General features: G+C 59.3%; 1 protein-coding gene across 1 annotated transcript in view; it reads right to left on the bottom strand.

Moving 5' to 3' along the window:
- Positions 1-16,863, bottom strand: part of VAV2 (vav guanine nucleotide exchange factor 2) — a 143,825-nt gene that overhangs the window by 70,898 nt on the left and 56,064 nt on the right. The window contains exon 3 of the mRNA XM_034663750.1: positions 9,851-9,909. Coding sequence (XP_034519641.1) covers positions 9,851-9,909 — 59 coding nt within the window. The remainder of the gene's footprint in view (positions 1-9,850; positions 9,910-16,863) is intronic.

The raw sequence follows: 16,863 nt of genomic DNA, 5'->3' as shown, positions 1-16,863 counted from the left end.
GGAGGCCATATGCTGGGGGGACCAGCAGCGGGAGCGGCTCTGCGCGAAGAGGGCAGGTGAGGACGACAGGGCAGGCTCTTGGCTCAGTTCCCCCACGCCCTTGTCACGTGACCTCCAGCAAGTCCCTGAGCCTCTGGGCCTCAGTTTCCTCCTCTGTGAAAGGGGCCAGGGGCAGTCCCCACTCCCAGGGACGAGCAGCATCGAGCTGCTCAACAGGCCGAATTGCTCTCCCCGAGCATCCTGGCTCCACTGACCAGGAAGAGTCTGCAGGGGTCAGCCCACGCGCTGCTGTGTCCACCCACCCGCCACGACAGCCACTCTGTTCCAGCAGGAGACTGCCCGCCAGCCCAGCTCTGGGAGCAGGTGACCTGCATCATCAAGAACAAGTCACGCACGCTTGCTGCTGGGAGGCACCGGGACGTGGGGGCATCTGTTGCCGCGCAGAACCCAAGTCCATCCCGACTCACAGCAGCAGCCGGTCTCGAGGAGGGACGGGACAGAGGAGAGCATGTGACATGTGGGGGCGGTCCCTTGGCTATTAGAGGCCCTCTGCCAGCGAGGAGAGGCACGGGCCTCGGGCTTCTGAGAGCGCTGGGCTTGCACGTAACTGGACGTGCCCAGAGCACCTGGAAGCCTTTTGCAAACGACAGGGAATCTTGCCCTGTTTCTGACTCTGTCTGGCATGGGGCCACCCCCACCGTTGGGAGCCGAGCTCTGGGCTGACCTCAGGCCGCAGCCTGTTAACAACAGGCCGCCCCAGACCGCAGCCCCGACATCGCCGCCGAGCCAGGACGCCACCTCTGCTCCGTGGGCACGCTGAACGACCTCGCAGCCTTCTGCGCGATTATAAATCCCGCTGCATGACGACAGCTTCTGCTCCGTCTCTGAAAACGAGCGGATACTGTAGCCCAGCTGCCCTGATCAATTTTTAATGGTGGTGTTTGCTGAAGAAGCCGGCTGTTATTGTTTTGCATGTCACAGAGTGAAACCATCTCCGCTCCCCAGAGGGCAGGACAGGAGTTGAGCGGACTCTGGACCCGGTATGGGTGGACATCCTCACGGCCCCCAACAACTAATGCTTTGGGGACAGGGCACTGCAGAAGGAGGACCCGCTGTCCCCGGAGACCCACCCTCCCATCCCTGCTAACCGGCAGGGTCTCTAAACCCCAAGCCCCCCTGCAAGCAGGTCTCCGTGGCAGGGGCGGCGTGAGGACTGAGTTGGGTTCGTGGGGACGTCGATCGGCTTCTGGGAGGTGCAGCTTCACACCCCTGCTAGAGGCTGGGGTTCCCCCACCTGGCTCCTGTCCCAGAGCCCAACGCCCAGCCACGTGCACCGTGCTAGGGTCCTGGGGCCGCTGATAACCGAGTGCCACCAACTGGGCGTAACGTCATGCTTCAGGGCTGGAGGCCACAAGCACTAACCGAAGTGTGCACAGGGCCTGCCAGGCTCCAGGGAGGGGCCCCTCCAGCCCCTCCCAGCTCCTGGGGGCCCCAGCAGTGTCCCAGGGCTGTGGCTGAGTGCCTCCAGCCTCTGCCTCTGGGGTCACATGGCCCCTCCTCTGCCTGTGTCTCTCCTCCCTGTGTCTCTTCCCGGGACACGTGCCCTTGCAGCAAGGCCTACAGGACTTTCCCCCATTCACAGGTCTGGGGACATATATTCTTAAAGCCACATTCAGCCCACAGCCACCACCCCGGGCTCGCCTTTGAAGGCATCCTCAGGCCTCACCCGAGAACATCACACGCGGCTGCTCGGCCCTGGGCCCTCACCAACGGCTCTGACCATCAGTCAAGGGGGCCTTCCTTTCAGAGGCCGGGAAACAGGTTCAGGGCTAATCACCTGCCGAAGGTCACATCAGCGGCCCAGACCCGAGTGTCTCCAGCCGGCCCTTCACCTTGGGCCTCTGGGGCTCAGGTCGTGTTCCCCGCTCACCCCTACCCTGCCCTGCATCCCACTGCAACAGGCTCACCCCGCCTGTGACCGGGGTCCTGTGTCCATCTCCCTACCTGACGGGGGCTGGTTATATCTGGGGACAGACATAACCAGGTACCGACAGAGTGAAAGAATGAATGAATGAATGAGCAAATAAACGAATGAATGAACAATTACAGATGTCTGCTGACTTCGTTAGATAAAAGACCTTGGGAAAGAGAAGCCCTGTGGGCCTCAGTTTCCCCACATGTAGAAGGAGAGATGAAAGGCTTTTCCAGCATGAATGTGCCAAGCTGTGGATGCCGGGCTGTGTGAGCTGAGCGAAGGGTCTGAAATTCAGCCCCAGGGGCCTCGTGAGTCTGCAAGGGTCACGGCGAATGTGCCAGGTCCCAGCCCCCCTTGTTTTCCGACTCATTGCCTGGTGCAGACAGGTCCTCGGCCCGGGAGGCAGCTCAAACTCCCGGGTGGCGATTCTCTTGTCTGGGCACCGGGGACATCTGTCAGCGAGGACAGGCCAATGTGGGCACCGGTGACATCTCCCCCGTCATGATTCCAAACTTGGGCACCCGAGCGGCCCCAGGAAGGCCCAGGGGGCTGGTGTGACACACGTGAGCCACAGATTGGAGCCGATGCTCACGCTTCGACGCACGCTGTCCCCTGACATCTTCCACGAGCACCTCCAGTGGAGCAGTGACCCTGGGTCTCCAAGGCTTGGGAACCACGGAGCTCGTCCACAGCCAGAGCCCACACGTCCTCCATCAATCAAGAAGCAGGGAACTCACGCATGACCCGCTTCAGCCCACTCAGCCCGCCAGATGGGTGCTGGCAGACCCCCGTGTGTGGAAGAGGACATCGAGGCACGGAGAGACGGCCCCTCCCCTACTGTGCGTCAGGGCCTATGCTGAGAACCTTGTGGAGATTCTCTGAACCCTCGCAACAGCCCGGGAGGGAGTTTCAACTGTGACCCCACTTTACCAAAGAGGCCACCCAGGCTCAGGAGCAGGAAACTAGCCCGGCGTCCCACCACCACGCAGGTCAGCGGGGTCGCGCCTTCGTCCGGCCGTCAGCATGGAACCCAGCTGAGTGCCTGGTCTGCACCGGGGAGCGGACAGGTACTCACATTCTCCCTGCCAGACCTCAGCTGAGCCAGAGGCTGCAAGCTTCATAGCACCGCGTGCAGATCGACCAACCCACATTCGTGGGAAACAGGCAGAGGGAGCCTGGATGGAAGGACAGAAGGGCGGGTGGAAGGACAGATAAGTGGAGGGATGGACAGACAGATAGATATGTAGATAGACAGGTGGGCAGTAGGTCGGTGGCAGCATAGACAGACACATGGATAGGTGGGTATATAAGCAGAAAGATGGATGGATGGAAGGAAGAACGGAAGGCAGATGGGTGGGTGGATGGGTGGGCAGAGGGATGGCTACGTGTGAGATGACAGATCAATGGATAGACAGATGGACAGATGGGTGGATGGACGGGCCGGGGAGAGGGACAGATGGATGGATGGAGAGCTGACTGGTTGCAAGAACAGGGCTGGAGGGCTGGGGGGGGGGAGCAAGTTGGTGGGAGGGAGCCATGAGGCCATGAGAGCGGCCAGGTGAGTGTGCTCTGTGGGCAGGTGGACGCCCAGGCAGCCCGCCTGACCCTGGAGAGGCGCGAGGGGAGCAGGGACAGGAAACCAGCCATACTCGGTCTTTTTAAAGACCCTGCTCGGCCATGGATGCTCCAGCTGGCCGTTCACGGCCCTCCCGCCAGGCAGCCCTCCTTCTCCTCCCGACCGTCTCCAGCACGAATTAGCTCCCCGCTGCCCCGGCACAAAACGGCCAGTTAATACATTTTTCAACAAATACGTGTCTTTCCAGCTCTGGTGCCCAGACTTTGGGGGCCCCCTCCCTGCCCACCACCCAGGCGGTGGGGAGAAGCACAGGCAAGTGTTCCTTAGGAGTTCAGCTTGGCGGTGGGTGAAGGACGAGAGGAGGGGTCCCTCCCACAGTCTGTGGTACAGACGGACTCACTGAAAGTCAGCTGGTCACCGTGCACCAGGCGCTCCCCGTGCCAGGCCCCGTGCTAAGCACACTGCGTGGGTCTCCCACGCAGTGCTGACAACGACCCCATTCACAGTGGCCACGGCTCACCTGCAGGGGACACTTGGGTGTCCTGGGGAAGGACAGTGCAGGCCCTGGACAGTGGGAAAGGTTCAGAGCCTCAGGACTGCCACTCAGGAGCTCTGTCCTGGTGGCCAGTGTGGACAGGACATGGCCTTGGTGCCCCCCAGGTCAGTGTCTTGTTCTCCCCTCCGTCCCAGGGCCACCCTTCCTCCCCAGGAGTGAGTCATGGTCACCAAGTGGGGACAGGAGGCGCGTGCTCAGAAGCAGGATGAGCTGGAGGCACGTCGTCAGGTGAACGGAGAAGGCACCCACGGCTGCTGCTACCACCCTGTCCTCACTGGCGTGGGCCCTGCCCAGGTGGCCCCTCCTTCTCCGAAGCAGGTCGGCAGGACCGGCAAGCAGAGCCACACCCACCTGTGCTCCCTCACGCCAGGGCCTGGCCCACACGGCACGGGCCCCTTCACCCCGCAAAGCGCCCCCTGTTCCCCTGCAGTGACAGCCCTGTCACCAGCCTGGCAGCCACACCAGCTCTGGGATCTTTAAACCAGAAGGTCCCTCCCTCCCCACTGCCCACACCCTCTCCGCCAACACTTCCCAGGCTGGACGGGCACACACCCTCCCTCCCACCCCTGCCTGCAGCACAAGGCGTGCCATCCCTTCTAGAACCTTCAACGGAGCCCCAGGGGGGATCTGGGACACTCTGGGGACCGCTGCCCCAGCGGGCATGAGGTCTGTCTTCACATTTGGCTACTGGCACGCCGACGTACAAGATACCAGAATGCAGACACAGGTGTGCGAGGAAAGAGACACAGAGAACACACCAGGGACACGCACCTGCATGCGTGCACACCGGCGCCCACGGCTTGTTCTGCCGAAGGCTGGAGGCCTAAGCAGTGGCCCTGGCAGATGGGGACAGTGAACAGCTGAGGCTGTGGGAGCGAGGGGGCAACTAAGCCAGGCGGGGGCTCTACGCTTAACACGAACGCCATCCTCCCTGACAGTCGCCTGATGGGGCAAGCAGGGCAGGCACTAGCTGGACAGAGCTGCCCTGTGTGGCCGGGACGCACCGGGGGAGGCCGGACACAACCATGACACCCAATGGCCTACAGGTGGCCTCGTCCGAGCCCCTCCTGGAAGGAATCTCAAGTCTTCCAGTGACTCCCCTATGGCCAACGATGCCGGCCCCACCATCATTATGGAAAGAAGAGGAACACGGGCTCTCCACCGAGGACAAGCGGCCACGTGCTTGAAGTCACCAGGTGGGACGATTAAAACCATCTTGCTGGCAGAATGAGCTAATAAGCACACAAAAATGGCCACTTTCCATCCAAACCTCTCATGCACAGTCCAATTCCCTGGAATTAACCAGGTGGCACCAGATGGGAAAGGGACGAGGGCAAGGAGGGGGCCCGTGGAGAGAGCTGGGGACTGTGAGAGCCACGGCTGGTGTCCACAAACACAGGACGCCTCGAGGAGCGGCTGGGGCTTCACTGCAGGACAGGACCCTCCCTTGGAGAGGGCTCTTTGAGGATCGAGGGAAATCATGCCTCTCCTCCCTAGAAACTCAGAGAACACCTGACCCCCCACCCTCCCACGAGATTCTGGCCTCAGGATGAAGACCGGAGACCCCATCAGACAGCAAGGCTGACTTCCTGCCTTTTGTCCGTAACCCACGAGAGCATCTGGGGTGAAGGTTCACTCCTCGTCTCCCTGGCGCCCAGGAAGACCCAAGAGCGGGCCTTTGACAGCCCGCAACAAGACGAGGGGTGCTCCTCTTCAGTTCCAGAACACTTTCCTGGGCTCAGATTTGGATCTGGGTACGTGTGACACTCTGAGAATTTACTTCAAATTGAAAAAGGATGTTCTATCCACTGGGGGCTGGGGAGCGTCCCGTCTCTCCCACCCCTGCCCCTGCCCCACCCTGGGGCTGGGGTCTGTCGACTGGAGGAAAAGACCAAGCATGAAGTCCCCAGGCACCGCAAGTGAACTTTGAGCAGCAGAGTTTTGGGGTGACAACGACAAGCAGGAGGCACTAGGCTGGGGGCACCCCCGCGGCCAGTTGCAGCAGCCCCCCCAAGCCGCCCTCCAAGAGACAGACACCCAGGCGAGGTGAGCGGTCCCCATCCCCATGCAACCGTCGTCTGTGCCGTGGACACCAGGACAGGACCTGGTCTCTAGCTCCCGGGAGCGTCCAGAACACCGGAGATTCGTGGGTATGATTCGGGCGGAAAATAATCAAAATGTCAGAAGGCAACCCCAAAGAACGGGCGCTCGGGCATCTAAACGAACACCAATGCTCACCACGGCACACTTCACCATCGCCAAAGGGTGGACGCAACCAAACATCCGTCCGCGGATGACTGGAGACCCCACACGGGCTCCACCTCCATCCCCCGCCACAGCTCAGAAGAGCCTTGAACACCCGATGCCCAGGGAAGGGAGTGGGTCACAGGAGGCTGCATGGCATGCGATGCCATTTCTACGAAATGTCCCCATTGGGCCCATCCAGGATGCTGAGTGCAGGGGGAGGCACAGGGGAGGGGCGTGGGTGCTTATGAGGGATGGGGCTTCCTTCTGGGTGTGAGAATGTTCTGGAACCAGACAGAGGCAGTGGGCGCACAGCACAGAGAACATGCTAAATGCTACTGAATTGTACGAGTTAAGATGCTTAGATTCACGTCATGTGCGTTATACTTCAATTTAGTACAAAGAGACAGGGCAGAGCGAGGACTGTGGCCCAGGACAGGGGAGCAGCGGCCCAGTGAGGACCGAAGCCCCCGCCGTGCCAGAACCCTTGCAAAGCCACCTGCATCCGCCACCACTGCCCCGCTGCACGTGGCTTGCTGTCCGCGGTTCTAGAGGTCAGCAGTCTGAACTGGGCCTCGCACGGGCTCAAGTCAAGGCGTCAGCAGGCACGGTCCTTTCTGGAAGCTCCGGGGGAGAATGTGTTTCTTGCCTTTCCCGGCTTCCAAGACACCAGCACTCCTTGGCTTGTGGCCTCTCTCCACTCCACCATCACGCCTCCTTGCTCTGCTCTGACCCTCCCGCCTCCCTCTTTTACTTAAAATGACACCTATAACAACTTAGTTACACCTGTCCCACAAGGTCCAGGAGCCAGGAGGGGGCTGTAGCTTTGGGGGCCCCCTCCCTGCCCACCACCCAGGTCGGTGCCGTGGGCACCCACGGAGTGCTGGGTGCTGCCCAGCCTATAGGCTCACAGAAGCCTTGCACAGCAGGGGAACTTTCCCAGCATACAGAAGAGACAGAGGCCCCAAGAGCATTCCTGCCTAAGGCCACTGACAGAGAAGACCTTCGTGGGCCAAGGGCTCCTTGGCCTCACCTTCTGGCTTCAATCCCCGGGACAGTTTGGCCCTTTGCCCTCTCCTCTACCGCTGCCGTTCAGAGCTGGGATGACCCCCAAGCGGGACGTCCCTCACTCTGCAGGGCCAGCTCTGGCGGTGACAAGAACCTGCACCCCACCCATGGAGCTGGGCCACTTGCCAGGGACCCCCCGACCCAACCTCACTTCTGACCCTCCAGCCGGTACCAGGGTGGGGCCCTGGGATTAAGTTTCCTATTCATCAGCGTCTGAGAAGTATCATTAGGGCCTTTACGGAAAATCAGCTCATTACGCAACTTGCACAAGGGCTGTAAAAATGATCATTTTTCCAAAGGAGCGTGCTGGGCTCCCATGCAGCCAGGAAGGAAACCAGGAAGACCCTCTTCAGGGCTGCAGGCTTGGCTGGTGGGTTTTCAAAAAAGGGAAGGGTTTGGCTGCACTGAAACCTTTGCTCATGAAGAACGCTAAGAAACGCTCTTAAACGAAAAGCTACGTAGTGTCCTAAGGGGTGGGTGGTTAGCAGAACGACCGGTCCCCCGCGGAAATCGCAGCCTGTACGGGGGACGCGGGGCAGCCCCACCGTGTTGCCCTCCCCTGAGCTCAGAGCGGGAAACTCCTGTCCCCAGCGGCTGCGGAGGGAAAGGACCCCAGAAGAGCGCTGGATCGGGGCTCAGACGAGGAAGAGAAAGGGGGAGGAAGAGACAAGCAGCCGTGAGGGTGAGGAGGCCGTGCCGGTGGGAGGTGGGAGCTCTCTCTGCAGAGGGGCTACCCCACACCAGGACGCCCTGCCCTGCCTGGGCCTGCAGACACCTGCAGACACCTCGCTCCTTCCCCTTATCCCCCCCGCCCGCCCCTGAACTGAAGGGTCACGTCGTGGAGCCTGGAACCGCAGCAGGACCGCCCTGTCCAGGGCAAAGCCCCCAGCCCCCCGAGCCAAGCTCTGCTTCGAAGAGAAATGGACACGGAGAAGAGATGACGCTCTAGCCTCCCGGGAACGAGCAAATGACGTGACTGCGCTCTGTTGCTCAAGCCTGACTCCCGCACACAGGGACACGCGGATGCGCAGACGGGACTGCACTGAGCGGCTGGGAAGCATAACCAGGACACGCTAGCGACCGGGCTGGCGGGACAACGAACAGACAGTCGTTCCTGGAGGAAACCAACACCCAAACTACGTGCTGTCTTTGTATCCAGAAATCACACACTGATTCTTAATTAAAATTTTCAAACTGTCCCTATTACAGACCTCACCAAAGTGGGGCGGGGGGGAGCCCCAAGGTATTAGTGATGCCCTCAGGTGTAGGCCGTCTGGGGGGTGCGGGAGCCTTGCCCTGTCACCCTTCACACCCTGAACGTGATCTAAGTCCCCTCCCGCGTGTGTTCAGCACGTAGTCCGACAGCGGTTTTAAACAGCCTGTCCTGTCTCTGACGTTAACAGCAACAAAAACCAAAGTCCCCAATTCAGAGGGATCTCTAAGTCCTCTGAGAATGCGACAGACATCCTGGGTGGGGTGGGGGGCCCCCTAACCCTCGTATCTGTCCCAGTGACTCTCCGAACCTGGGCAAACAGCCCCACCAAGGGGCGGCTGTGCTGGCCTGGATGCTGGGACCCCAGACTCTGCACACGCGGTCCCTCCCTCAGACAACACCGGGAGGCGGCCCCCTGCCATAGTAGCCCACCGTCAGGACACCGATTGCACGGGGTAGGACACCGATTGCACGGGGTGGGACCCCGCCCACTCCACCCTCAGGCGGGGCTGTTTCTGTCTTCCCAACCCCCAAACCCCTCATCCCTACTCTGCTGGCCCATGTCCTCCAGGGACATTGAGGAAGGGCAGGTCCTCGCTGTGCCCACCCTACCTAGAACCTGGTCCCCATTCAGACTTCTCCCTGACCCCTCACCTGTGGGTCAGAATGGGCAACCACCTGTTCTCACTGGGGCTGCTCTCGCCTGTTCCCATTGCCTGGGTGTCCGGCCCAGTGTTGGGGACCAGAGGCCAGACCACAGGGGTCATGGGATCTTCTGAGGCTGAGCTTTGAAAGCCAAGGGGCATTAAACCTGGGAGTAGGAAGTCCTGCCGAGGGACCCGTGGCCCCCAGACGGGCCAGCCCGTGGCTCGGCCGTCATGGCTAAGCCACCCCGGTTGTGATGCGTGGGGAGGGCTCTTAGGTAGGCAATGATCTGTGAAAGGATTAATTTGCTGATCTTATTACCGAAATCGAAAGAGATTTTGCAGCCGTCAGTGGAACACGCGTGCACGATCTCCCTGGTGGGGACCGGAGGCTCTCCCCCTCCTCCCCGCCCTTCCCGCCGTGGCCAACAGGCAACGCGACACCACATTGAAAATTCATGAAAAAGACACAGGCAGAGGATAGCTGCCGGAGACTCTTATCGCTGAGGCCGCGGGCAGCTCGCGGGTGGCGGGGAGGACGAGGGGCGTCACTTGGCCGCGCCGGCAAGCTCACCTGATCCCTTTGTTCTGTGCCACGGGGTGCAGCGAGAGTCTGGACACGGCAGAGATGACCTGGGGAGACCAGAAAGACACTGCTGTAATTCCACAAGAAACCAGAAAGTCATCACGAAACTAATGAAGGCTTGTGTGCACACAGCTGTTCACTAAGCACATTTTGCCTTTGTACACACACACACACACACACACACACACACGGTGTAACACTGAGGGGGGCTAGGTACCTATTTTGTGTGTATCGTGCAAAGTGTCATTTCGGTGCATAAACATTTGCTGAGAGCTGCTGGGCTCCCAGCGGCAGAGAAGCGGGACTGGGCTCACCCCCTCCGCCCTCCCCGCACCAGCCACTAACCACTCCCTGGGCCTCGTTCTCCCCACACTAGGGTTGGCCTTGTCGGGGCTGCGGAGAGCTGTAGCGGGCGACACGCTTACAAAGTGCTCACCCCATGCCGCTGTTCTGGAAGCTACCATACGGTTAATAACATGTTCACAGCAGGTGCTGACCCGGTTCAGAAAGGGGCACACAGAGGCCCAGAGAAGTCGAGTGACTTGCTCCAGGTTCCCCAGCAGCCGGGGGCACAGTGTTGACACAAACATCCGAGCACAGTGCCCTTTTCTCGTGAGCCCCTCCTCGCCCTGCATGACCACTGAAACCGGCGCCCAGCTCCCTCAAAGGGTCAGGGAAGGAAAATAAAGAGCTCCAGGTTCAGCCTGCATGAGGGGATCCGAGCAGTATCTCCCCAGACCGCCTGACCTGTCCAGACGAAAGCTCTGACGTGCTCAGCAATGAGCAGTGGCCACTCCTTCTTCAGCTGCCCCGACCCTACGCCATCCTGTCCTGTGACCCAGGGCCTGCCTATCTCCCAGCCTCAAAGGCCCCAATGCAGGGACTCCACATGTCCTTAAAACAACAGGCAGCAGGCAGGGAAGAGGTTCCACAGGTGATACACAGTTTACCCGTGTAAACTGAGGCAGGGAAAGGGAGGCAGCTGCCCCGGAGCAGAGAGTGTAACACACAGGAGGCTGCTCACGGCTCATCACAGGATTTCTGGGGCCCCTGCCGTGCCAGACATCACACACTGGGGGGCTGGTGCAAGCCTCCACGTCAAGGCCTCCTCGAGTCGGGCTGCATGAGGCCATCTGCGTGTGTGCATGCGTGTGTGTAACAGCATGTGCAAGACAGTGTGTGCACGTGTGCTTGTGCTGGTTTATACGTGTGGTCACCGTGTGTGTGCATGCGTAGTCTGTGTGCTTCCGTGTGGTCTGCATGTGCATGGGTCCTTGTGCGCGCACGCGTGCACGTAAGTAAGAATGCGTGAGAGCTGAGGTGTGTGCATTGCACGCTGTGTGTGATCTGTGTGCCCACGTATAATACACATATGTATATAGTCTGTGTGTGTCGTCGCGTGCATGTGTGTGTGCAGTCTGTGTGTGCTTGCGTGTGCATGTGTGTAATCTGTGTGCTTACACGTGTATAATGTTCATGTGCTCGTGTGCATACATGTGCATAGAGGGCATGCAAGAGGAAGTGTGTGCATGCATGCTGTGTGTGTCGTCGCATGCATGTGTGCATGTGTGCAGTCTGTGTGTGCATGCGTGTGCATGTGTGTAGCCTATGTGTTTCTGGGGACAGGGAACATGAACACGGCCCACGAGGACCACCTGCTAAATTCACAGACACCCTCTGCAGGCTGCCGCAGGACCCGAGCCCACTGGGCCTTTGACATGCACCGTACTGGTAAATCCTCACATCCTACCAGGCCAGGCCTGCCCAGCACATTCGGGAGACTGGGAAACTGAGGCAAGGTCTCTTGCCTAAAGCCCCCCGCTGAGACACATCCCACAGACTTCCTTTCAGGCCACTCTACTTCCAGCCCCAATTTTTTTAGAGGGCGAGAAAACCCAAGCCATACAGAAGGCCCCTTTCTCAGCCGGCGCCACCTCGGCCAACGCTCCGAGTGCTTTGAGCAGTCCTCCGGTACCTGGTCACACGGCTGGGGCCGGGGCCTGGCAGTCAGGAACCCATGGGATGGCGGGGTCCTTCTGCACCGCTCCAGATGGGACTCCACTGGCTCACGGCGCGGCCGGCCCGACCGAGGCCCCAAGCTCGTGTGCTATGAGGGGTGTTTCACAAGCAGGGAGCAACCTGGCTTCGGCTGTTATACTAAACATTTAGGGAGAACAGCAATTACAGCATGAGAGCCGCGTGTGATAGAGGCTAGCAATGTCAGAGCTCGAAGGCTTTGGGCACACACGCCACGCCCCCCGCGCCTCCGCGGCCGACAGCATTCGTCACCTGCCCAACTCCTCCCCGGCCAGCCAGACACAGGCTAGACTCCTGCCGGCGGAGCCCACCCGTGTCACCTGCCATCGGTTTGCACACACGGGGACAAAGCCTGTTTCCCGCCCTGGAGCAAGTACGAACGCTGTGCTTCCTACAACCAGGTGGTGCCCAGGCAGAGAGGAGCTGTGCAGGGGAGCACCGGAAGCCAGGGCCCAGGTCCCGGTGTGTCCACGCGCCTGCCGTCCGTCCCGGCAGACACGGTGGCTTCTCCAGCTGCCACACACAAGGCAGCCACAGCCCTCGGCTCACAGACACTCTGCTCCAGGCTGGAGTCTGTCACCCATGGAGGTGAGGGACTCGGCTCCAGGTTCCCGTCGAGCCAGAGGCGGCTCCTTACATGGGGTTCCTTATGCCCCTCTCTGTTGGAAGAGCCCTGTCCCTGAGTCTGCCTGGGCCACACTCCCTGGCTGCATGTGTGCAAGAAGGGGAGTGCTCTGGTGGGGCCCAGTGCAGGGAACCCTGCTGCGGTGATGGAGGATGGGGGCTGCTGGGAGCAGGTGTGGGGCCCCCTGTCATGGAGTCAGACGTGGGGTGGCAGCAGTCCCATGTTGGAAGACAGGGTGCAGGGCACATCTCCCTGCAGGGGAAGCGAGGTCCCTTGGGTGGCTCCCATGGCACCCCTGACAAGGCGGCCCCATCCCACGATGGAGGAACCCTCCCAGTCCACAGCCCCTCCAGCTCTTCTGAAAACATAAATGTCAAACGATGACATTTTCCCAACTTTTATCTGCACTTCTCGTCTGCATCCCAGTTAACAAATGGAATGAGCACACACCTACCATCTTCCCCTCCTCCCCACATACCACTGGCTCAAGCCTTTGGGCTCAGCAATCCACTGACCACGTCGGTGGGGCCAAGGAATGTGTGCACGGGGGCAGGGCAGGGGGTAACGGCAGAAAGATGTGTTCCCGGAGGGCCAGTCCCACGGGGAGGAGCCACACATGCACCCCCAGTGAAGACGCAGGGAGCAGAGGTGACAGCCCGGAGGACGGCAGGTTGAGGTGCGGGGTGTGCACCCAGGGTGGGCGTCTTGGCTCTGTCCCCACCCAGCCACGGCCTGCTCTGACCACGCTCTCCACCGGGTCTGCATCAGGGCAGACGAACTCCTAAATGCCGGCAGCCACNTGACAGCCCGGAGGACGGCAGGTTGAGGTGCGGGGTGTGCACCCAGGGTGGGCGTCTTGGCTCTGTCCCCACGCAGCCACGGCCTGCTCTGACTCCACGCTCTCCACCGGGTCTGCATCAGGGCAGACGAACTCCTAAATGCCGGCAGCCATGCAGCTTCTCTTGCTCGCCGGCGGAGTTTCAGGCCCACCCCACGGAAGGTTCTGGAGCAGAAGAGGGTGGGGTCCAGGAATCTATTTTTAAGGCCCTGCATGGCCCAGATGTGGAGGCTGGGTCAGACAGGCCACAGCACAGACGCGGTCAAGGCGTGCAGAAGGGCAAGGAGAGTGCCCCAAATGTCCACCTCGGGCTAGCCTACAAAGCACGGAGCCACTGAAGGGCGATGTGTGTGGAACAGATAGTCAAGCCAAGTGGGCAGCAGGGACTTCTGGGGAAAGGACACGTGGTCTGGACCCCAGGAAGCCAAAGGGGGACCCAGGGCAGAGCAGTGTCCAGTGAAGAACTCGCTGAGCCTAGAGGTCCAGGACGGGGCTCCCAGGACCTCTGCCACTGGGGGCCTACTGCCTTCCCTCACAAAACTCGTCCCGCTAGACCCCGAGGGCCCCCGAACCAGGGCAGCACCCCATGCTAACCTCAAAGCTTCCGCTTATAATCTACCAGGCATGGAGAGCTGGGCGGGCAGGCCACAGGACATGTCCCCGACGGGCACCCGCAAATCCTTCCGAGAAGGGTGGTGGGAACCATCCCACTCGCCCGGCCGGAAGCAGCGAGCCCTTACTGGTCTCGTGGCGTTGAGAAGACTCTGGTTCCCACTCCGGGATGCAGGGAACACTTTAGCTCCAGAGATGTTCCTGCAGCAACTTACGAATGCCAAACAATCCAGCAGCCGCCTGACCACCCAACACTAGGGTCCAGGAGGCAGTCAGGCACACCCCAAGAGGGGAACCTGAGCTGCCGGGTACACCGATGGTTGTGGAAGGAGATTTGTGGACATAAAATATATTCATGAAGCCCTCGAGTGAAAGAAACAGGTGGTGAAACATGTACAATCCATAGAGTCCAGCTTTTAAAATCATATACTGCTTGGGACGCCTGGGGGACTCAGTCGGTGAAGCGTCTGCCTTCAGCTCAGGTGGTGATCCCGGGCTCCTGGGATCGACCCCCGTGTCCGGGCTCCCTGCTCAGTGGGGAGCCTGCTTCTCCCTCTGCTCGCCCCCACACACCCCTGGCTTGTGTTCTCTTCTGATTGCTCACTCTCTCTCTAATAAATTTTTTAAAATCTTTAAATCACATGCTGCTTAAAAGGGTCAGACAGAAATGCACAGAAGGTAGGCACTGACTGAGTGTCTCTGCACGGTCCGCCTTCCTTGGCTGTAGTACTGTAGTTTCCCACAATATACCGCAGGAGCAAATGTTATTTAAAAAAAAAAAAAGTCTACTGGAGTCCATCCCCCCGCCCCAGGTACAGACCCTCCCTGAATTTTCCTGTCAATAAAACATGCTACTCAAACCAAAAGGCTCGGACTCCGGGCCCTGCGGTAGAACCACAGGACAGGTCTACTCTCATCACACCATGGCCATCACCAACTGGTCATAAGACACCATTCTCCCACCCTCACCCAGAGCGCACAGCAGCAGGTCCCCCCGACTCAAGCCGCAGCCGGCAGGACACCAATCAGGACCCTCGCGCTTGTGAAACTGAGGAGAATCTCCTTGAAATGTATCAGCACACAAAGCTGTGCCTTTGAGCTTCGTACTCTGAGTACCTGGCGCACGATGTCACCCGGCAAATGCTGATGTGGCTAGAGGGATACATGGATGGATGCATGGGTACGTGGAAGGATGGATGAATGGATGGATAGATGGATGGAAGGAAAGGAGAATGGATAGTGGATGGATGGATGGATGGATGGGAGAGAGGATGGATAGATGGATGNGGGATACATGGATGGATGCATGGGTACGTGGAAGGATGGATGAATGGATGGATAGATGGATGGAAGGAAAGGGGAATGGATAGTGGATGGATGGATGGATGGGAGAGAGGATGGATGGATGGATGGATGGGAGGGAGGGAAGGAGGATGAATAGTGGATAGATGCATAGATGGTTGGATGAACAGATGGATAGATGGATGGAAGGAAAGGGGAATAGATGGTGGATGGATGGATGTGAGAGGGATGGACAGATGGACAGATGGATGGGAGGGGACCGAATGCATGACAGATGGATGGATGGAAGGAAGAGAGGATGGACAGTGGATGGATGGATGGACGGATGGGAGGGAAGGAGGATGGTTGGGTGGATGGATGGATGGATGGATGGGAGAGAGGATGGATAGATGGATGGATGGATGGATGGATGGATGGGAGGGAGGGAAGGAGGATGAATAGTGGATAGATGCATAGATGGTTGGATGAACAGATGGATAGATGGATGGAAGGAAAGGGGAATAGATGGTGGATGGATGGATGTGAGAGGGATGGATAGATGGACAGATGGATGGGAGGGGACCGAATGCATGACAGATGGATGGATGGAAGGAAGAGAGGATGGACAGTGGATGGATGGATGGACAGATGGATGGATGGACAGATGGATGGGAAAAAGGGAGGATGGACAGTGGATGGATGGATGGACGGATGGGAGGGAAGGAGGATGGATGGGTGAATGGATGGATGAGAGGGAGGAAAGATGGATGGATGGATGGATGGACAGTGGATGGATGGATGGACGGATGGGAGGGAAGGAGGATGGATGGGTGGATGGGTGGATGGATGGATAGATGGATGGATGGACAGATGGATGGGAAAAAGGGAGGATGGACAGTGGATGGATGGATGGACGGATGGGAGGGAAGGAGGATGGATGGGTGAATGGATGGATGAGAGGGAGGAAAGATGGATGGATGGATGGATAGATGGATGGATGGACAGATGGATGGGAAAAAGGGAGGATGGACAGTGGATGAATGGATGGACGGATGGGAGGGAAGGAGGATGGTTGGGTGGATGGATGGATGAGAGGGAGGAAAGATGGATGGATGGATGGATGGATGGATGGATGGATGGATGGACAGATGGATGGAAGGAAGAGAGGATGGACAGTGGATGAATGGATGGACGGATGGGAGGGAAGGAGGATGGTTGGGTGGATGGATGGATGAGAGGGAGGAAAGATGGATGGATGGATGGATGGATGGAAGGAAGAGAGGATGGACAGTGGATGAATGGATGGACGGATGGGAGGGAAGGAGGATGGTTGGGTGGATGGATGGATGAGAGGGAGGAAAGATGGATGGATGGATGGATGGATGGAAGGAAGAGAGGATGGACAGTGGATGAATGGATGGACGGATGGGAGGGAAGGAGGATGGTTGGGTGGATGGATGGATGAGAGGGAGGAAAGATGGATGGATGGATGGATGGATGGAAGGAAGAGAGGATGGACAGTGGATGAATGGATGGACGGATGGGAGGGAAGGAGGATGGTTGGGTGGATGGATGGATGAGAGGGAGGAAAGATGGATGGATGGATGG

Source organism: Ailuropoda melanoleuca, chromosome 7, assembly GCF_002007445.2.
Source record: "Ailuropoda melanoleuca isolate Jingjing chromosome 7, ASM200744v2, whole genome shotgun sequence".
Lineage (NCBI taxonomy): Eukaryota > Metazoa > Chordata > Mammalia > Carnivora > Ursidae > Ailuropoda > Ailuropoda melanoleuca.
This window is presented reverse-complemented; position numbering and strand designations above follow the sequence as displayed.